The sequence below is a fragment of the Ambystoma mexicanum genome, chromosome 2q, assembly GCF_040938575.1.
Source record: "Ambystoma mexicanum isolate Mex_15411 chromosome 2q, UKY_AmexF1_1, whole genome shotgun sequence".
Taxonomy (NCBI): Eukaryota; Metazoa; Chordata; class Amphibia; order Caudata; family Ambystomatidae; genus Ambystoma; species Ambystoma mexicanum.
The window spans coordinates 75,885,495-75,909,246 of record NC_090924.1 but is presented as its reverse complement, the minus strand read 5'-3'; the positions used below and the strand labels follow the sequence as shown (position 1 = coordinate 75,909,246).

Below are 23,752 nucleotides of genomic sequence, written 5' to 3'. Positions count from 1 at the left end.
ACACCCACTAAACTTTACTGACCAATCCCTTGCTCTGCTTATTCTCATTTGCATGCCTCCCCACCCCAAAATCCCTGTATGTAACATGCAATGTCCGCGGACTACCGCCATGTCCGCGGACATATCGTAACATGGACAGTCCTTCTACCATTTCCACTTCACTCTCTGTGCCATTCCCTGATTTGATACAGCTAACAGTCACACAACCATCCACCAATCAGATCCAAGACCTCTACATCTAACTCCATCATCATAGATCAGCACTTCAAATGTACTGTTAATAACTCTGAGTACAAGTGTCATATCATTGGAAAGCTACTACTACCATAACTACTGTACAAGTCTCCAAGATTTCTACTTGCAGCTGCATGCATATCCATATGCATGACTACAAACTACAGGTATTCATATTTTCTGTATAGTACATGTACAATTCTTATAAATGCATATGAACAGATTAACTGGCTTTTAACCTTTATAACCTATAAAATGAATTTACTGTCATTTTTCCCATCTGCTTTAATCAACTGTCACTTCCAAACCTATCTGCTATTTAATTTCTTTTTACACACATATTTGCAAAGCATGTTGAACTAACATATTTAAAGTAAAATATAAAGACTGCACATAGTCAAACGAAATTGCATGCACACACTATGTTCAGATATCAAACAAGAATGCTTCTACAAAAACATAAAAATCAATGTCTAAATTAACATCAGTGCTATAAACACACAAAATTACTAACTTCTTTCCTTTACAATTGCAGTGAAGACCACTCTCCTGAAAAGCAGCAGCAGAATCTGAAGTACAGACAACAACTCAGAAGAAACCTGCTCATTCCACACACAAAAGTAAGTTAAATACTACCATAATATTTGTACTGTTACTCAAACACACTGTGGGGTTCATTCATGGTATTTCTGCGCCTAAAAACAGAGATTGTACACCATTCTGTCCACAAATCCCCATTTGTTAAGCAGGGATTTGCAGGCAGAATGGCGCAAAATTCCTGTTTTTCGGCGCACAAATGACATAACTCAGCCCCTAGAATGTTAGTATTGTAGAACAAAGAACTGTTTTAATTCTATACCATTAGATTTACTATTTGTGCTTCTCCTCACCACTAGCTTACTTTCTACTGTCATCTGAACCCCAGTATAGTAACACACAAATTCAAGAATACCCACCCCAACTAGTTGTAGTTGCCCAATGCACAATCACACACCATCACATGCATCTTTAACATCATACTCAGACACTCATGCACACAGCACACATACATTGCAGAACAGCCCAACCCATACATTCTTTATTTTTTTCAACAGACCCCAAAGAATGCCTACCAAAAAGCAAGTCCGTAGAAAGCAACGCAGAAGGAGAGCAAATGAAAATAGAAGTGTCCAAAATAAGCATCTGTCTCTAGCAGAATGTGTACAAGAAGTTCAAACAAAACAGCTAATACAGTCATTTAGCGAAACAAAACACAAACTTTGCCTCCTCTATCAAAATGTAAAACGAAACAGAAAACAATTAACAAGAATTCAGCTACCACTACTGCTAGAACTGCTCCTATAAATCTTGATATAGTGCAAAGTAAGCATACCAAAAAAAGTATAAAAACAGGAGAGAAATCATGCACAACCCTTAAAACCTACCGTAGAAAATTAATCTTAGACGCTTTGATAGACAGTGCAATCCTTCTCAAAAGAAAGTTCTTTATTTTAGTGTTAAACAAAATGAAACCACTAACAAAACTAATGACTAAATTATAAAAAGACTTCTCAATAAACGAAATGTCAACAAAAATAACTTCTTAAATATCTGTGGAGGTGAGTGGAGTCACACCACAAGCACAGAACCATATTTTAATGAAGAAGCATACAAACAAAAGCAAACAAATACAATTGCCATATATAGCAATGGACGAGGTTATGAAAAAGTTAATAATACCGATAATGGAACAAGAAATACTGCTTACAAAAATATCCCCAGAAAACTCAAAATTACCTCTCCATTCGACTGAACCAGAATGTCTAGTATACAAATGGCCATGCACTCAATGTGTAACATTCCCAAACAATCTTTCAAGTCTTTACGCCAATTCCTCCATCAGTATGTGAAAGGCAAAGACAAAATCAAAATGAAACTACTGCAAAATATGGATACCTGTCCAGTGTGCAAGTACACAGGACTACAAGGACATTCATTAGCCCGCATTTCAGGACCTATTTGCAAAACCACCTTCCATCATATCAAAATGATATCAACACATCATTCAACTATAAGAAATCTAGTCTATAAACTGTACTATGCTAAAAGTCCTGCTTTAACACTAGCCAATTTAAATAACATTCTTCTACATGGTACAGCCAAAGACCTACTCGAAGAAATCGACTATATCCAGAAAAAATATTTTGGAAGTGAAAGCCACTTAAAAGCCACTAGTCTGTTGTAAAGCAATAGCTTTACAACAGACTAGCAACAATTCTACGCATGGCAACCTTCTACTACACACATACAAAAAAGAAATATTGAAGTACCAAACCATGTGTGTGTGTGTTGCCACAGAACTGTTTTTTAAAAGTAACACAAAAACTGTAGACCTAACATACAAAATAGAAGACAATGAAGATTCTAAATGGTTTGAATTAGCTCTCTACCTTATGGCAGAAAACAAATATGAAATAACTGACCCCTTAATACTTTGCAGTTACTACACTATAAAACTTGACAACAACCAAACTCCTTCACGTGCTATCACAAATAATTTGGAACCCCTACAACAACTCAATTTATATGAGAGCATCATAATTCAAACAGTGCACCCCTTTCAAGCAATAATACGCCTTCAACCAAAAACAGCAAAATTACCTGCCTCTGAATTGGTGAAAAGCATTCGTGGCAAAGTAGTGTATTTACCATTAGATCTAAAAAACAATTTGCACACTCTGGGAGTGCAACGTCCAATAGAGCAATCTTTAATTATCTTAGTAAATGGTGTACCTACAAAAGACAAAAAAATTTGGCAACAACTGGTAGACTTACATAAAGTTAGACAAGCCTTGCAATATCTAAAAGACAATAATGAATACTACGAAGAAACGAATATTGAAGAAAACTTGAAGGAAATCAATGAAATAATTCAAGAGTCACCAGAAACTGGTTAATTTGAGCTTCTAGATCCTGCTACAGTATCTAATATTTTAGACCATTATACAATTCATCCACTACACTCTAATGACACCATAGATGATGCACTAGAAACGTACCAAATGCGACAAACCAAAGGATCACCAATCAGCATATGGAAAAAAAGCATAGAAGCATGTGCTTTTCCTCTACTCTTTCCTACTGGCAAAGGAGGAAGGTACGATGATAGACCCATTCAAATAACAGCATCAGAATACTGCTCGTTACAGATGTATTCTGAAGATCCACATTTTGTCTAAATCTGGGAATACATATTCCACCTACTCTTTGAAAGTGAACTAGCAACTCTATGTTACGGAGTTGCACACACATTAAAATCAGGAACCCACTTTCAAAATATGTCAGCTACGCAATTATTACAAAAAGTGCAAGAAAAAGATGAGGTTTTACGATCAAGCATTACAAATCTATTAGCAAACATGCGTGGTACTAAAGAGTACTGGTTCCGACGTCATGGAGATGTATGTTGTATGATAAGAAACCTTGGCCCACCCACTTGGTTTGTTACATTAAGTTGTGCTGAATATGCATGGGAAGATTTACATGATTTCCTACGCATATCAAACAAAAACAAAACAAACATAGATATACTAACACCCGGAGAACTTTGTTCTCTAGATCCTGTTAATGTTTCAAGATATTTTCATCATCGCTTCATTGCTATGCAACACTTTATTTGTAATAAAACTGTTCCTCCCCTTGGAGAAGTGCAACACCTCTTTTGGAGAAAAGAATACCAAGCCAGAGGAGCACCACATATCCACATGCTTTTATGGATTAAAGATGCTCCTAAATTTGGTCAAGACAATGATGCCACTGTGTTACAGTTTATCAAAAAATATGTCACTTGTGAAATTCCATCGGAAGCAACAAATAGTGATCTTCATGCACAAATTTAACAATTTCAAAGACACAAATGTTGCAAATATTGTCGTCGCAAATACAAAAACAAAGGGAAATACTACACCAAATGCCGCTTTGGTTTCCCTAGACCAGTTACAAAAACAGGTCAAGTGAACAACTTCATGTCTTCAGTTAGACATAGTGTTAAAGGTAAATCACCTAAATATACATATTACATAAAAAGAACAGAAGAAGAAAAATATATCAAAGATTACAATGCAATCATTGCCCTCTTATGGAATGCAAACATAGATGTGTACTACATTGCAGACAATTCCACTGCAGTTGCACGATATGTTACAGCATTCTTAAACAAAGCAGAAAAAACAGAGCTTCAAGACCTCTGGAATGACCTGTCATCAGACAAAACACTGTCTCAGAAATTGTACAGCTTGGGCATAAAAACGCTCTCCCATAGAGAATGTGGCTCCTATGAGGCAGCAGATCATTTAACCGGTACTGCTTTGTATGGAAAATCTGAAAATGTAGTATGGCTAAGTCTTGGCCCTGCTAAATCTAGAAAAAGAGTTCTCAAATCATATGACGACAGAGAAACAATAGCCAAAAATGATCCCAACAGCCAAGACATTTTGAAAAACAATTTGCTGGACACATACTGCCCAAACAGAAGTACCACTTTGGAAACCATGTGTCTATACCACATAGCCCAAAACTTCACATACAAAAATAATATAAAACCAGATGAAAAAAAGGTAGATACAGAGTGACAAATTGTGAAGGCAGCTTAGTAAAACTCACCAAACCAAGTTTAATTAATCATATCAAATTGTCATTAAAGACTCCTCAACATAAAGAACTATATTACATGTCCCTGCTACAACTCTTTAAACCATGGAGAAAAGAAGAAGAAATACTAGATAACTATGACTCCTATGAAGATGATTTCAAAGCAAATGAAAGCACTATGACCAATGTAAACTTTACACACTACAAAACAATGTTGCACAATGAATAGCAACACGAAGAAGAACTCCAGGCCCAACTAGATAAGGACACTCCTGACAGTAGTCAACCTTCTGTAACAGGAAGCCAAGAACCATTGGGACAGCCACTAATAGCAAATGAAGCACAATTAGCTATGACAGAAGTAGAAAACACCATGTATCAGTATGAAGATAAAGAAGACTTAACTATACTACAATCAAAACTAAACAATGGGCAGCGTAGCATTTTTCAAGAAGTAACAAAAGAAATTGCACATGGTGTACAACATGAAAATAAAGAATGCACCTGCCAAAATTACAAACCTATACTACTGTACGTCATTGGTGAAGCTGGTTCAGGCAAAATATTCTTAATCAAAATCAACAGCAAGTTCCTTCAACAATTGACAAACAACAAACTCAGCTGTTGTCACTGCCCCCACAGGTTTAGCTGCCTACAACATTGGCGGTGTCACTTTACACCGATTACTACTCCTGCCAGTAGAACACCAAAACAAATTAGACTATTACAAACTTTCTAATGTTTTCGGAGATCTTCTTCAATTGACACCAGTGAAAGGTGAACCTATTTTTAAAACCTTAGGACACAAACTCTGCCGTAAAACTGTTGGCAGCATAGGAAATGTCAACCTTTGGCAACATTTCCAATACAGAGAATTAACAGAAAACATGCAGCAATCGGCAGATCTCACTTATGCCAACATCTTAAAAAGTATTAGAGTTGGTATACTATCTCAAGAAGCACAAGCAATATTGAAAACCCAGCACATTCATGCACTTTATGGCGATAATGCATGTGCTACTCATGTTATGGAACAATTAGCGCACAAAAATGTCAATTGTATGGCCTTAATGCCAACTCTTGCAAGCTGTTTCAAATTCAATAAAACAATGTTAAATAGAGAAATGCAACCAATAATGGAAATTAGCGCCATAGACAAACTAGACGTACATGGTATGACACTACCCATGTGTGAGCAAGCCACAACAAGACTAAATAGTTTAGAAAATTCAATCTCCAACACAGCTGGGTTGGAAAAAATTCCTTAAATTGTAGAGTAATGCTTAAACGTAACCTTGACGTGGACCAAAGACTAGTTAATGTAGCAGTGGGGACACTTGTGGGCTTTCAAACATACCCACGTGACAACAACATTCAGTTTGTCAATATTCTCTTTGACAAACTTTCAGAAGTGAAAAAGATAGGACACTCACCAGCTTGATTCCTTCTCTTCAAAGACATATATGTACGTAGAGAACAATTTTCTCTAACTCTTGCATATGCAGTCACCATTCATAAATCACAAGGTCTTACCCTAGACAAAGCATTGATAGATATTGGCAACACAGTCTTTAAAGAAGGCATGAGCTACGTAGCACTATCACGCTTACGTACACTTGACTGTCTATTTCTAATCAACTTTGATGCAAGTAAAGTAAACGCCGATATTCCTTGCATTTTAGAATACAATAGACTTTGTTCACTATACACCCCCCATCTAAAAACATATCCTGTTCCACAAGAAGTAAAACGTTGTAAAAGAAAACTAATTCAAACAGAAAAGCAACAGGAGGTCACTGCAAATCTTCCAAAGAGAGTAAAAGAAGCTAATACTTCATCAATTACCACAACCAAAGAAGAACCTATTACTCAAAGTAACTTGGGTACTTCTTCAAAGAAACAACACACATTCTGAAAAAATGACTTGGACACAGACTTATCTGGTCTATTTAAATTTTCAAATATAACAGGTGTAAGTTGCTTCGCAAATGTAGCAATGAATATTGTATTTTAATTGCCACCAATTGTTGACATTTACTTACACAGTACAGACCAATTGTGTTTGCAAATGTTAGTACTTCATAGAAACGCAACAAACAATCCTGACAACGCGTATAGTGTTCATGGAATAAGACAAGAATTGGACTACTGTGCTGGAATGGTGAAATTCATTATAAACTCACAGGAAGATCCACAAGAATTTCTAATTTACTTACTACAAGTACTGGAAAACAAAAACATACCTTTAAATGAAATCTTCCAGATTTCATACATGTGGAAACATACATGCAATCTCTGTAACAATGTGACACAGGAACAAATCCCCAATGAGCGCTTCGTGTATGTATCCATACCTAATTGTGAATCCGTTCCATTTCAGCAACTTGTACAAAATGCAAACCATGGTAGATTATGTACTACCTGCAATTCGGATAATCGCTCCACCTTACTAATACAAACACATAGTAAATACGTAATACTAATGCTTCTACGTTACAATGCAGATGGTACCAAAAACAACTGTAAGCTGACTGGATTCACACATGGTCAAGTAGCACTTGATAAGAAAACCTTCACAACAATAGGTATAATCTACCACATAGGAGCCAGAACCAATGCAGGTCACTACACTGCATATATATAAAAAAAATGTGGATGGTTTGAATGTAATGATAGTACCATTACTCTAAAGCAGAGATTACCAGCAAATCTTACAAACGCTTATTTAATCTTCTTAAAAACAAAATTTATTAACTAATCTGTACTTAAACATTAACAAAACTTCAATTAAAAAACTATAAACTGTTAGAATACGCCAACTGGTATCTAACTGCCCCAAGATTTTGCAATAACCAAACAGATAAATCAATACCGCTACATTATAACAAAAAAAAGACAATTAGAATATGCCAACAGGTATCTAACTGCTCCAAAAATCTGCAACAGGCCAACAGATAGAACATTAGCCAGAAACAACAAGTGAATGATTTTAGCAACAAACACAGAAACTGAGCAAATTGCACAGTACACTGGTTTGTAATCTACTAAATATGAGGGTCAAAATAAATAAAAGATGTCTATTATTCAATGTTATAAGTCGTTACAAACTACCAATACTAACATGATCTTTTCTTTTATCACAGAAATTGACAAAGAATATATGTACTCCAGTTACTAAACCAAACAGTAAGTATATTATAAGTACAACCACCGCAGCATATCACACCCATAGTAGCTTATAACTTCGGTGCTTATAAATTTGGTCTTGGCCATGCACCCAAAACTATAGGCCCTGGCCACAACCACTACAACATATCACTCCCATAGTGGCTTATATCTTCGGTGCTTATAAATTTGGTCTTGGCCATGCACCCAAAACTCTAGGCCCTGGCCACTACAACATATCACTCCCATAGTGGCTTATAACTTCGGTGCTTATAAATTTGGACTTGGGTGCCGAAGTTATAAGCCACTATGGGTGTGATATGCTGCGATGGTTGTGGCCAGGGCCTAGAGTGTTGGGTGCATGGCCGTAGGCCGTAGGCCATGCACCCAACACTCTAGGCCCTGGCCACAACCACCGCAGCATATCACACCCATAGATCACACCCATAGAATCAAACATTTTAACTATGCCATATGGACACTTTTGATGTCCACAGACAATATGAGTGTTCTTAGAACAGTTTCAACTTGCCCACGAATAGTACGGACAGGTATAGTGTCCTCAGGACACCCCCATTTCATTTATTTAGGAACATTTCAGGACACCGCGTGTGTTCTTCGAACGGTTTAAACTTGCCTACGAACAATACGGACAGGCATAGCGTCCTCAGGACACCCCCATTTTGTTTATTTACGAACATCCCAGGACACTTGATGTGTTCTTAGAACAGTTTCAACTTGCCTACGAACAGTACGGACAGGTATAGAGTCCTCAGGAAACCCCCATTTTGTTTATTTACGAACATTTCAGGACACCACGTGTGTTCTTAGAACAGTTTCAACTTGCCTACAAACAATACGGACAGGCATAGCGTCCTCAGGACACCCCCATTTTGTTTATTTACGAACATCCTAGGACACTTGATGTATTCTAAGAACAGTTTCGACTTTCATGCGAACTATACGGACAGGTACCGTGTCCTAAGGACACCCCATTTTCATTAACTATGGACATTAAGAACAGCGCTGCTGTCCGCGGTCAGAACGAACACAACAGGGGTACCTGCCACCTAAATAAATACATTTGACCTATCCCTTACTCCCCCACCCTCCCCAAACAGTCTTACACGCCAACACACTTGACTAAATAGTATTTTTCCACCAAGTTTCACTGCGCTGTCCGAGGATACAAGATGGCGGGCGTTCAGAAAAAATCAGACGCACTTGATGCTCACCGCCATCCAATCAGCGGATATGCCGCCCAGGGAGAGTGAAGTTATAAGCCGCCCAAAAAGTGCTCTTCCTATGGAAACAGCAACCTAACCATAACTACACAGCCACTAGCGTGGCTGAGTAATATAGAAATGCCATGGTTTTACTGACTCATCGGAGTCCTCCTGAGACGTTATGCCACATATAGCAAAAGGTAGAATGGTAACATGAGCATGAAAATGCTTGAAACAAGTGCCACCAACATTTGCGGTTTTTACATCTGCTGTGATTAGTTGGGAACTTGAAGTAACCGCATGAATGTTAACATCTCACGAATGCTACTGAATCCTAATAAAATGGTAATTTGGGGAGCTACCCAGAGTCAGGGTGTGGAGGGATATGCCTTGATTCTGTACACATACTGGTTGGGTAATTGTGCAGTGATGTGAAATTATTGCTTTGCTTAAGTGGAATAATCAATACATTGCATTTGTATTGATTGATTTATTGTCTGGTCCGCGCGATATAAACAAATCCCTGCTGGATACAGTTGCTGGACAGAGCAGGGAGCTCTGATACAGGAACTTTGGTGGTGGAAGATTATTGAGCAGTGTTGGGTGACCACAATCAACTCCTCTTAAGTACACCGCGACCACCACAGGAGTGTCGGTTGTCTTGCAACTACTTGGCACAATGAAGGCATATATGGAAATGTCACTAATAGAAATGCACGAATAGCAGGTGCAGAATTAGCAAGATATTTAACAATATCCTTTACCCTTTCCTCCTCCAGTACTGGAGACTGAGCACAGCACAGCCCCTCAGGAAAGAACATCTTCATATCTCGAACTGCATTCTGATAACATGTAGAACCTGCAAGTACAGAAACAGAGGATTAAGAGCAATTATCAATTGAATGCAAAGTTCAGTTCACCAGCATGATGCTCTGAAAACAATATTGTTATATGCAAACTACCAATTTACCACCAACCGCTAAACAGAACAATCCAGAGGCCTAGCTGCAAAATCCTAACAAACGTCTAGGTATCAGATCTATGACCACCCATCAACCCAAAGACGTACTGTGACAAGCTGCTAACCCTCTGATATACTGCTGACTGCATGACCTGCAGTCAACCATGTGTCCAGCCAAAGTAACCCCTATAAACTAATGCCAAAAACGCATGGAATGACAACAAAATGATCTCTAGTCAGCACCATGAGGCTCATTGCAAGTTTGCTGGTGGGGTGGCCTGAGTTACCGCCAGTCAAGAGCTGGAGGTAAGTCAGACAACCCACTGCAAAAAACAGCCGGTATTACCGGCACCGGTGATACTGGCAATCACCCCTAAGGAGTGCTATGGACTCAATCGAATGGGGATTAACCTACCGTTGCAGGCACCTGTAATCTGCCGGTAATTCCATCAGATCAGGTGCCAGTAACGGTATTACTGTTTTCCGGCATCCTGGCAGTAATCCGAACAGAATACCAGCAAACATATAAGGAGCCCCCAAGACCTCCCATAGGCTGATAACTTACTTTGGATTCAATTACCCTTTCAGATGCTCTTCATCTGGAACACAATAGTCCTTAAATCCTGATAGCGTCTGGGAAACAAGAACATTTTTGTACCCGTATACCCACTTGTGGACATTTTTGAAATGTGGAAAATTCATGTAAGCATGGTCCAAGCATACATTAACTCTATCCACCATTAACACCCGCCAGTCCTTCTTTTGCCACACACTAGTATGGGACCACAACCTACATCTTAGTGTTAGAGAGATGCCTCTGTGGGCTAAGCACTCGCTGCTGTGATCTATGTGCGATCTGCAGGTCAGTCGTTCGAATCACACATGGCCAACTCAGCCTTTCATCCTTCCTAGGTTTTTAAATGAGTACCCATTTCTGTTGGGTAATAATAATTGTGCATACACATTTTCTATGTATAGTGCTTTGGTGAAAGCGCTATATAAATAACAGATTATTACTTTATCGGAGGATGAGGGTGTATGGAGGACAGGGGATTCTGGACTAGGGGCACAGTAGTTACTACATTGAGTAACCTTTACTTACCCCTACAACTCCTCTCCTTTCCTCCATACATATTGGAGAATACCAAGAACAAATCACTCAGGAAGGAATCATTCTAAACAAAAGAGTTTCCGGAGGATAGTCTGACCAAACAAGGCATCTGATCTAGTACTAATTTCCATACTGTAATGCTTACAAACCACAAATGGAGAGGATCAGGTTGTCGCCTTGGTGGTGACCTCCCATGAGACTCTTCTCTGAAAAGCAATACTATGGCCTTGGATCTGACAGAATGGGTTGAATGCCCATTGATAGAGTCTTGGCCTGTCGAGCATAGGATTCAGAGATACAGGATACTACCCACAAAGTAATTGTACCCTTAGAGGCCTTAAAGCCTGTCTAAAATCTACTAATGTGACAGGACATTGTCCTCCTTCCTGAAGGAAATAGTCTTCTCCAGAAACTAGGGAATGAAGGCCTCTCTTCACTTCAGAATGCGGAAAAGGAAAGCACAGAGGTAGAAAAATCTCTGGGTTGCTATTAAACGAGGTTAACACCTTAAGAAGGAATTTTGGATCCGTAAACACCACCTTGCCCTAGTGGAAGAATGTGCACTCTTCAGAAGATAAGAGAGCCTGTACTTAACTTATGCGCTTTGCTGAAGTGACAGCCATCTGAAAGGCCACCTTCAACATGTCTAATGCCCTCAGAAGTCAAGCATTTGAAGGGCATGTAGAACCCTGATTATGGGTAAAAGAAAGATCAGACTGTCAAAACAAAGCCTCATGACCAAGGCAGATGTAGAAAACAACTCAGTTGAGCTTCTGGAAGCTCCAATGGCTGTCGCATAACAGTGGCATGACTAAACCTGGATGCCTGTTTCTCCAAGTAGGCAAAGAACGAAAGCATCTGATCAACAAAACTTCAGAGGGTTGAGCCGTGACCTTGTGACATAATCTCAACCACTTACTCCTGTATGTTTTTATGTAGACAACTTCCTGACAGGTTCCCATATTGTTGTGGGAAAAGCTAACATGTCCAGTAAACACCTCAGGAGCTAGGCCACCAAGTTAATCAATTGAGCGGAGGGGTGAAGCACCCTACCTTCCTGCTGGGCCAGAATCTGAGAAAAGACTTGGAGAAAAGAAAAGGTTAATCACTTTCATAACTACTGTACTCAGAGTCCATCGTCTCCTTTCTTCTATACTGGTTGGGGTGCCCCTCCATAAGGACAGGACAAGAGCCATTGGCGAAACAAAATGAACCATCCCATTCAATTTCAAAGGAGAACGTAGGTGCAGCACAGGGCATAGCAACACAAACCGACCCTCTCCATCAGTCTCGCTTTTATGTGTATCGGCTCTGATGCCAACTAAGCACACTTTATGGAGGCTGGAAGGAGGTCATGCTTAGGGACAAAAGGGGACTATGGATTAGGAACACAGTAGTCTGCATGGCGAATATCTTTTTTGCCTCCTATGTTCGGTCCCCTTTTCCCCATAATAGTTGGGTGATTGCACAGCAGGCACATAAACCAGGATGAGAAACCTCAACTAGCTTAGGAAAAGAGATTGCTCAAAACAGCCTGTCCGAAAGCAGTATCAAACCCAGAACAATCATTGATGCAGAAATACCTACAAAAAGTGGAAAGGGTTGACCATGGAGCTGCCTTACTGATGACATCACATGAGGTTTGTCTCTAAAAAGCCAAGGATAGACCGCTAGGGGGTGCGTACCAGGATTGACGCGTGAGGACATCGCTCCGCTCCTAGCCGTTGGGCCTACCGAGCTCTATTCTCCCCCCGGTGGAGACTGGATTGCCTGGACCCACCTTTGGGCCCCTGCGGCATCCGAGGGGTGGTGAGCAGTACGCCCACCAGCCTGGCTTGCTGACAGCAACCCAGAGAGCAGATTAGAAAAGCCCTAAACGTTGTGGGCATCTCGGTCCACACGCCTGGGACAGAGAGGGCCTGGACATCCCGCCCAGAGGCGAGCCCAGTTGAGGCGGCGTGACCCAGCGGAGCACCGGAAAGACATCCAGAGACCATCTCGGTCACCCGGCGGCCCTCGGACATCTGAGGGAGGAGAGACCGAGGTGCGGTGCCTGGGTCCCGAGGGCGGTGAGACCCGCAGATACGCCCGTGGGGCACCAGGCTGAGCGATGCCCCCGGGGGGGCACGGGTGGACAAGCCTCTTGTCAAGGGCGCGAAGGCAAGACAGAGGACCCGTGCTGTCTCCCACCTGAAGCAAAGAAGTGTCCAGTGCCGCTAGCCCAGTGGCCACAGCAGACCTGCAGCCTTCCCCTGTTTCCCGCTCGGGCCTTCAGAGGGAGGGAGAAGCAGCGCTCCAGTGCACCATCACCCAGACAACGAGCATCCGGGAACAAAGTGAGGAGACCGGCAGAGGAGGGGTGATGGCCAGGCAGCAGAGGGGCAAGGAGCAAGAACAAGATAGACGCCAGCGGAGCGGCCCGACTGCCACGCGGAGCGGCTGCAGGGGAGAAAGGCCGCGTAGGCCCATACCATTGTGGATGCGGCCTGACGGAGGGTCACGTGAACAGGAGCGATACTGCTGCGGGGGAGAACGGGACCCAAGGGGTGAACACAGCGCTTCCCAAGGAGGCATAGACCCTTGACCCGACACCGGGCAGTGGCAACCCACTGCAGCCCGTCTTGAGCCACAACCGGGTAAGAAATCTGTGCGAACATTCTGAGGTCCAAACTCCTCTTGATCTCGGCCAAGATGGGCAGCATCCAGTAGGGAAGGGGGCCTAGCACTGGTCCACGGGGGATTGCATTGGGGCCCACAGCGGGACACTCTCCCAGATGATAGAGGAGAGGGAAAGGATAAAAGAGGAGAGAAGACAAACCGAAACACAAGAGAGGTCATGCCCCACGGAGCGGAGGGGAGAAGGCTCACGAAGACTGGGTGGGCTAAGGAGCATTCCAAGCTTACCCGGAGAAGGAGTATAGAGCCCCCACAGGGAGGTCCACCTGAGAATACTCCGGAAGACGCGCGAGTGAGAAGTGCCTGGGCGGGCCCACTTCACACCATCGAGATGAGCGGCCCCAGGAGACTGCTTAATACAGAAAGAGGGACGGGGGACATTGCACACTGGGACACCCCCAACCTTGAATCTGGGGGCAAGAACACGACCCAGGAGTGCCTCAAGAACAGAAGTGGACGCAGGACTCTCTTGATTGCACAACAGGACAGTACTAAGTCAGGGTTTAAGTCAGGGTTAAGGGGCCTGCGCCCACACAGTTTGTTGAAACACTTCACACCAGCACTCCACGTGATAGTGGGGGAGAAATACCCACTCAGAGGGCAAACTTGTTGAGGTATCTGAGTCCAAGTTAGGAGAGGACCCCATCTGGGGAGTGCAACTCAAGCATCCCATAGATAGTTGAACTGAAACGTACAGTAAACACCCAAGCGCAGAAGCAAGTCCCAATAAGAGCCTCCACGCCGGCCTCGGACCCCGGAATGGCCGGGAAACGGGCACGCAAGGCCAGGGCCAGACGCCATGCCCTACACCTAAATGCTTTTGTACAACACAAGAAAAGGGGCTACACCCGGACGGAGGATAAGAAAGCGGTCCTGGAGGAGATACAGAGTCAGGTTCCTGCCATAAGGAGGGATCCCACAGGGGTTCTCTCTCTGCAACGTTTCCGAAGATCCTCAGGAGCCACCCCGGGGGTGGCCCTCCAAACCCTGATTCCCACAAATTGACGACTGGGGAGAAAACCCCTGCCCCTGCGTTCACCAAAGAAGAACTGAAGGACATATTTCACGAGATCAAGGCAATTAGAATGGACATACAGGCATCAATCTGTGACCTCAAAGACAAGGTGGACAAACTGGAGGACAAAATGGAGGGGATGGAGAACAACCACCTAAAGAAGGACGTCCTCGACATGAAATATGAAGCACGTCTAGCCGACCTTGAAATGAGGGAAGAAGAAACCTTGCTGAAGCTGGATGATTTAGAGAACAAAGATAGGTACAACAACCTACAAATTCTGGAGTGAGTGGGAATTAGCAACTGAAGTTGGTCGTAAGGTGCAGGGCCTGATAAACCAATTGTTCACTCTAGAAGGGGGCAAAGAAGTGCAGGTGTAATGGGCCAGCGGAGGCAGAGGGGGTAAGGGCCCAAGGTCCATAGTGGTCTGTTTTCTCAGATACAGGGAAAAGATGAAAGTTCTTGAAAAAGCAAAGCCCCTGGGGAGCTTCCTCTACGAAGGGGACATAATCAAAGTGTTTCAGGACCTCTCGGCCCTAACGTTGACCCGTCGCAGAGACTGCCGTCCGCTCACGCAATGGCTATCTGAAAATGGCATCAGATATAGGTGGTCCTTCCCCTTTGCCCTGACATTTGAACGCAGTGAGGTAAACTACCGGGTGACCAACTGAAAAGAAGCCCTCCAGGTGCTCCAGGTCATCAAGAGCGAAGAGACAACGGGGGATCAGGAGGGAGCAGTGGCGGCACCTTTGGAGCAGCAGCGGGGGCCCACCAGCCCACAGGCTATAAAGAAGAAGATGCAAGGCAGCAGACTGCCCAAAGAATGGCCAAATGCAATTTCTGAGGGAGGCCATGGGAGAGGTCTTGTACAGATCAGAGGGCCTCCTCATCATAGGGGGAGATTTTAACATGTGGGTGGACACATAAATTGACCATAGTGGTGGGCACATGTCTTCAGGGAGCAGAGGGGGATCCTTAAATAGTGGGCTTGTGGACTACATGTGGGATCAGGGGCTAATCAACCTGTGGAGGGACTCCGATTCAACAGTGAGAGGCTACACCTTCTACTCATCAGTCCACGGATCCAGAACAAGAATAGACTACCTGTTCATGGAACAACAACACATTAACAGGGTGGGTAATTGTGAGCATTTCCCATCAGTTTGTCAGATCACGACTTGGTAGAGATAGAAGAACAAGTTACTTTCTTACCTGGTAATGTTCTTTCGATGGGATGGTCCGACGATGTATTCCATATCTATGACAGGTAATGTCCACAGCTGTGCTGATTTGGAAAATCTTCGGCGTCTGCGTCCTGCGTCGATGACGTCGATGCACCGTCCCCGAGGACCTCCTCCGACGGCCGACGTCACCCGATGTGATAAGTAGGACGCACAACGCCCGTAGCCTCAGTTGTAGTTTTTTCCCCCAGAACGTGTGCCACCAGTTTTCTGCCAGTCAGACACACAAGGCCTTGCGGAACGCAAGCTGCAATCGCAAAAGAAATTCTGCAGCGGGGTAGGTAGGGAGGGAGCGATATGGAATACGTCGTCGGACCATCCCATCGAAAGAACGTTACCAGGTAAGAAAGTAACTTGTTCTTCGAGGGGATTGGGTCCTCTGACGTATTCCATATCTATGACAGACTCCCAAAGCAGTACCAAGCAAGGAGGTGGGAAAAGAATTTAGAACACAAATTTAGCATGCCCAATCAAATTGCGGAATAAAGGACTGCCTTGACAAAGGCCAGATCCTGCCCTCTGATGGAATCGAGGGAGTAGTGACGTACAAAAGTATGTACTGAAGCCCAGGTGGCTGCATCACAGATGTGACGAATAGGAACACCCCTCTGCAGGGCATTAGACGCAGCTACTCCGCTGGTAGAATGGGCCTGCAAGCCAGCCGGAGGGTCCTTACCCGCCAAGCGGTAACACTCGGAGATAGCTAAAATAATCTGAGACAAAGTCTGTTTCGTCACAGCTTGTCTCAAACGCTTTCCAACGTAACCAATGAAAAGTTGATCGTCCACTCTGACCCGGGACATGCGCGAAATATAAAAGCTCAACGCTCTCCTAGGATCAAGCCTATGGAGCCTCTCCTCTTCCTTACCAGGATGTGGAAGAGGATAGAACGCCGGAAGAACAACCTTCTGGCTCAAATGAAATTCCGAAACCACCTTCGGAAGAAAGGAAGGACGAACTCTAAGGACAACCCTGTCCTTATGAAACACAGTGAAGGGTGGCTTAACTGAAAGTGCCTGTAACTCACTCACTCTGCGAGCGGAAGTGACCGCAACCAAAAACACAGTTTTCAGAGTTAACAGTCTCAAAGGGCAAGAATACAAAGGCTCAAACGGAGCACCCATAAGAAACTTAACAAGGTTCAAATCCCAACCGGGCACCAGAAAAGGTGACGGAGGAAACACATTAGTGAGCCCTTTCAAAAACTGAGAAATTAAAGGACTCGTAAAATAGGAACATTCTTCAGACGAGCGCTTAAAGATGGACAGCGCCGCCAGGTAACCTTTAATGGTCCCCACTAACAAGCCCCTGTGGGCCAAGGAAAGCAAAAAAGACAGAACCATGGGAATGTCACACTCAAAAGGATCCACATTCTTAACTCTGCACCAGTCGCAGAACTTTCTCGAACGGCAACGGTACAGAGACTTTGTTGCCGGCTGCCTGGCCGAGAGCAACACCTCAATCCCGTCTTCAGAGAGGTCCCAATCCTTATACCTCAACCTTTCAGAAGCCAAGCGTGAAGGTTGATGGATCTGACCTCTCGATGGAGAACCTGACCCCCCTCCCGTGAGAGCAGATTGTCTCGGTAGGGAAGACGACGTGGAGGGCAGATGGACAAGTCGAGAAGGTCCGGGTACCACGTCCTCTGGGCCCACGCCGGAGCAATAAGGATCATCCGGGAACCAAACCTCCGTAACCTCTGCAGTACTTGCGGGATGACGGGGACTGGAGGAAACGCGTACAGCAGTGGGAATGACCACTCCACCACGAACGCGTCTCCTAAGGCTCCTTTTGGAGGAAATTCCCGCGAGCAGAACCTTTCGCACTTCCGGTTGACACTGGAGGCGAAGAGATCCACTTGAGGGGTCCCCCAAAGGGCAAAGATCTCCAGGAGAATCTCCTGAGCCAGCTCCCACTCGTGAGAGATCGTGCTCTGCCTGCTCACAGCGTCCGCCGTCTCGTTGTCATCTCGGGCCAGATGAACAGCCGAGATCGAAACTTCCTGCTGGAGGGCCCAGAACTCGAGCTGCATCGCCTCCCTGCACAGAGGAAGTGACCCTGCCCCCCACCTTTTTGTTGAGGTAGTGCATGGCCACCGTGTTGTCTGTTAGAATCAGGACACTCTTTCCTCGCACAGTCGGCAGAAAAGCCTTCAGGGCAAGCCCGACGACCCTCAGCTCCAACAGATTGATATGGAGTCTGGACTCCGACGGAGATCAACGACCGCTGACTGTCAACTCCTTGGCATGAGCTCCCCATCCCGTGAGGGATGCGTCCGTCACGATCGTCACCTCCGGCCAGGGCAGCCAAAATGGGGCCCCCTTCATCAGATTGCCTTCGACGGCCAACCACAGAAGGTCCTGGGCGACCGAGGGCGGCACCTGAACAGGGTCCGACAGCCTGCCGGAGGACTGAGACAACTGGAGCTTGAGTGCCCACTGCAAAGATCTCATCCGCAGACGAGCCTCTGGCACCAGAAGTATGCAGGATGCCATGAGGCCGAGCAGTCTCAAGAACTCGGACTTTGGGAGATTCTGGGAAAGTTGAAACTTGTGCACCATCTGCTGAATGTGAAGAGCCCTCACCTGGGGAGGAAAACACTGCCCCAGGGATGTGTCGAGCACTGCTCCGATGTACTGGAGCCGCTTTGTTGGTGTCAAATGGGACTTCTTTAAATTGAGAGAGAAGCCCAGCTTGTGAAGGGAGTGGCAGGTGACGGACAGATGATCCAGGACTTGCTCGGGAGAGCTCCCCCTGATTAACCAATCGTCCAGGTAGGGGTAGACATGAATCCCCCCTTTCGTGAGATGCGCTGCCACCACCACCATGAGCTTGGTGAAAACCCTCGGGCGGAGGTCAATCCGAACGGCAGGACCCGAAACTGAAAGTGCGAGTCGCCAACCGCGAACCTCAGGTACTTCTTGTGCTTGGGATGGATCGGCACATGGAAGTAAGCGTCCCTGAGGTCAAGAGACACCAACCAATCCTGAAGTTGATGGGCCTGGAGGACTTGAGAGAGAGTAACCATCTTGAACTTGTCCTTCCTGAGGAGTTTGTTTAAACCGCGCAAGTCCATGATGGGTCTCAATCCCCCGTCTTTCTTTGAAATCAAAAAATAAGGGGAATACCATCCCTTGTTCCTCTCCGCTACAGGCACCAGTTCTATGGCGCCTTTCTCCAGCAGGGCTTAAATTTCCTGCGCAAGGAGCGGATCCGGACTCTTCAAAGAGAGGTTCCCAGGCGGATTGTCGTGAGGCCTCTGCCGAAAAGGAAGACAGTAGCCGTGGGTTATGATCTCCAGAACCCACACATCTGAAGTAATGGCACGCCACTCTACAAGATGCTGCGCCAGCCTTCCCCCAACCGGCGAACCATGGGACCTGGCCTCATGACTGAGTGGTAGCGGCTGCGGCGTTGCCTGAGGGCAAAGAGGCAACTGCCCGAGCGGCCTTGGCACCTCGAGTACCCTGTTTTCCACCTCTGGCACTCTTACAGTGGCCTCTTTGACTGCTAGCTCCTCTTGCTTTACTGAAGGATGAGTAATAGTGAAAGGAACCTCCCCTCCATTGTTGTCCCCTAGGACGAAAAGGCGGAGGTTGTCGAACTGCAGCGCCCAACGACTTCACTGCAGCTTTGGAGGTCTGCAACCTCTCAAGGCTCTCGTCAGCCTTGCTGCCAAAAAGATGTTCACCGTCAAAAGGCATGTTGAGGAGCCGGGACTGCACATCAGGAGCGAATCCAGACTTCCGCAACCACGCAAACCTGCGTATTACGGTGCTCGCCGCCATGGACCGGCTGACACAGTCTGCCATGTCCAAACCCGACTGAACGGCCTCACACATGGCATCCTTGCCATCCTGAACCATAGCAAGGAAACCATCCCGTTCGTCCCCTTCGGGAATATGTGCAGCCGCTAATGCAACACAGTTCCACAGAGTGTGTGTGAAACGAGACAAGGCACATATGGAGTTGGCCGCCTAAAGCGCCATAACGCCTGAAGAAAATACTTTCTTCGCCCAGCCGTCAAAACGTTTGTCGTCCCTATCCGGAGGGATGATGGGATACGACGCCTGCTTTGCCGGGGCCGTACCCGGCTGCACCACCAAACTCTCCGGAGTGGGGTGCCTGGACAAGTAGCAGGGGTCGCTACTGGCTGGACGGTATTTTCGCGACAAAGACTTGCCCACTGGCGGAAGACTCTCCGGAGCAGTCCAAGCCGCCGCCACCCTTCTCTGCAGAGCCATATGAAACTGCAGTACCGGGTCAGTGGGGGGACCAAGATCAAGGATGTCTGTGAGATCATCCTGAACGAACTCCCCTGGGAGAGCCGACCATCCCAAGTACTCAGTGACCCGAGACATAAGGCGCCGGTATGAAGAATCGGCATGAGTGCCAGGCTCCGGCCTACAAAACTCCACCTCCGGAGAGGTGTCCAGTCCACTGGCATCATGCAGTGACTGCCTCAGGTCATCAAACTGGCTATGGCCCGAGAGAAGCTCATCTGGTACCGTAACCGGAACCAAGCCTTCATCAGAGCCTTCATCACCCTCTGAAATGTACTCCACGCGGTGAGAGGAAGACACCCGGAGACCAAAGCTATGCCTGACCTTAGCCAGAGCCTTTCTAGGGGCTAACCCTGTGCCACGGGGCCCCTCAGACACCACCGCCTCGAAAGGCGTCAAGGGCGCCGAACGAGTCAGCGCCTGCATCGACAGAAACGGCGTCAACGTCGAGCGAATCGGCGTCGACGTCAGCTGCCGCGCCGCCAGAATCGACGGCGTCGACACAGGCCTCAAAGCCGGAGCTCCGAGCGTGTCTCTCTACGACCTAGGCACCGACAGCGTCGCCGACCACCTCGGAGGCGGAGCCTCGAGAGAAATCGTCGACGACCTCGGCGCCACAGGCGTCGACGTCTTCTTCGAAAACGGCACAGGATCACGCGGTCTCGAGCGCGTCGAGGAACGGGCATGGCGAGAATGGCTACCCTTGTCCGAGCGGGACCTTTCCCGCGAGCCGTGCCAACCACCCGAGCCCGAAGGCGTACGAGCGGTGTCTCTCGACCGGTGCCGACAGACCCCACTCGGAGGCGCGGACGGACCGGTGCCCTGCGATTCAAGAATCGCTAACATCTGCTTCCCGAAGGAAGCCCATTCCTCCGGTGTCGCTTGCATGGTGGGATAAGCGGCCCGCCGACCGATGCCGGCGCTTCCTGGAATGCCTCGAAGAGGCGGAGGAGTGGCGAGATCGACTCCTGGAAGGAGACCCACTGGACTTCCCACGATGACGCGGAGAGTCACCTCTCGAGTCATCCGTCGAAAGCCCCGTAGACCTCCGGCTTTGACACCCGACTTACCGACAGCTTCTTCTTGCGTTGCCACAAGGTCTTGGCCGTGAGCGACTGGCAGTCGACACAGTCGTCCGTATCGTGGGCCTCCCCGAGGCACCAGAGGCAGGCGTCGTGCGAGTCTGTGACCGACATCTTGGACCCACAGTCCCCGCATGTTTTGAAGCCCGGACACGGGGTTGAAGACGAAGTAGACATCGCCACGTACAGGTCTTCACAAAAACCGAACAGGTTCAACGAACCGAGAAGAATACAGCAAACTCCAAAGAGTCGAGGCGTACCGAGATTCACGAAGCGAACACATTCGCGGAAAAAACAGAACTGAGGCTACGGGCGTCGTGCGTCCTACTTATCACATCGGGTGACGTCGGCCGTCGGAGTAGGTCCTCGGGGACATCGCATCGACGTCATCGACGCAGGACGCAGACGCCGAAGATTTTCCAAAGCAGCACAGCTGTGGACATTACCTGTCATAGATATGGAATACGTCAGAGGACCCAATCCCCTCGAAGTAGCCCTATCGGGTTTGAAATCCAGGGAATCCCTCTGGCGCTGTAATGGCCTTCTCCTCAGGGACACGGTCTTTGTGGAAGACATGAGAGAGGCTATTTGGGAATTTTTTAACTCAACGACACAGGAAAAGTTGATAGAGGCATGGTATGGGATACTGCGAAGGCAACATGGAGGGGCCTCCTCATTAGGGAAGGTGCTGCCAAGAAAAGAATCAGGAACCTGTTTTCTCAAAACCTCTGAGGAGAGATTTGCCTTCTAGGGAGGGTCGAGGATAAGGGGAAAGGGAAGAGGACCTTAAGGTGGCCAGAAGTAAATGTCAACAACTGAAAGACATTGAAATGGGAAGAGTTTTGTCCAGGCTCCAATATTTGAAACAGAGGTACCATGAAAAGGGGGACAAGGCAGATGCCATGCTTGTGGCGAAACTCCGAGGCCAAAGGGCGGAGAGATGGGTAACTAGGATTCGGGGAGAAGGCGCTCAGGAGCAGCCGCTAAGGAGCAAGGGCAGGGGAATTTGCCACATTTTACGAGAACCTATATGGGAAAGAAGGAGCCTCTGACGAAGATACACTGGGGAAATATCTCGAAGGAGTGCCAGAGACTCAGTACCGCAGAGTGCCTCGAGCTGGACAAGCCCATAACACAGGAGGAAGTGTTGAAAGTGATAGCTGGACTGAAACTGGGGAAAGCACCGGGGGAGGATGGGTACACGGCTGGCTTTTATAAGACCTTTGCAGGACTCCTGTCACAACACTTAGCTGGCTTATTTTCCAACATCATGGCCACCGGGAGGGCCCCCCAGTCTTTCGGGAGGGCATTGATTACAGTCATCCCAAAGGCAGACAAAGACCCTGAGGACTCAACGTGGACACAAACATTTTCACCAAAATACTGCCCACAAGAATGGAGGGCCTTATGCTAAGACTCATCCACTCAGACCAAGTGGGTTTCATCCAAGGCAGACAGGGGGCAGCCACCATGCGTAATTCGTTACACCTCATGAGAGCAGCCATGGGAGATGAGGGCAACCTGGTTCTGGTGGCCATAGATGCAGAGAAGGCCTTTCACCGGGTGGACTGGGGCTTTCAGGATGGGGTACTCCAGAAATGTGGCTTTGGCAAGGGGATCCAGCCGGGCATCCAGGCTTTATATGAGAGTCCTTCGGCCAGGGTTGCGGTCAACTGGCGGTTGTCCAGGACTTTCCGGTTACAACGAGGGACAAGGCAGGTGTGTCCTTTGTCACCCCTGCTGTCCGCCCAAACAATGGAAATACTGGCAGAATATCTGAGGAAATCCCCACAGGTAGAGGGCATCAGGGTTAGTGATAAAGAATTTAAACTCAGGCTGTATGTAAACAATGTCATGCTGCACCTGAGGCATCCTGTCCAATCCATCCCTGCAGCCATGAAGGTGATCGGAGAGTTTGGGAGATTCTTAGGGTTCAGGGAGAACCTTGGAAAATCTGTAATCTTCCCCTTTGTTCCTGACTCTGCCAGAAATATAGAAGAATTGGAGCCCCTGGGATCAATATTGTTCGACCTGGACAGGCCAACTATCCCACCCATTGTTTGACAGATTATTTTCAGAAATTGAGGTATGGGGGAAGGGGTAGTTGTCGTGGATAGGGATGCTCAATG

General features: G+C 46.3%; 1 protein-coding gene across 2 annotated transcripts in view; it reads right to left on the bottom strand.

Moving 5' to 3' along the window:
- DNAAF8 (dynein axonemal assembly factor 8) overlaps positions 1-23,752 on the bottom strand; it is a 1,512,143-nt gene that overhangs the window by 227,358 nt on the left and 1,261,033 nt on the right. For both annotated transcript variants that reach the window (XM_069646874.1, XM_069646873.1), the window contains exon 26: positions 10,019-10,113. In XM_069646874.1, the coding sequence (XP_069502975.1) occupies positions 10,019-10,113 (95 nt within the window). The remainder of the gene's footprint in view (positions 1-10,018; positions 10,114-23,752) is intronic.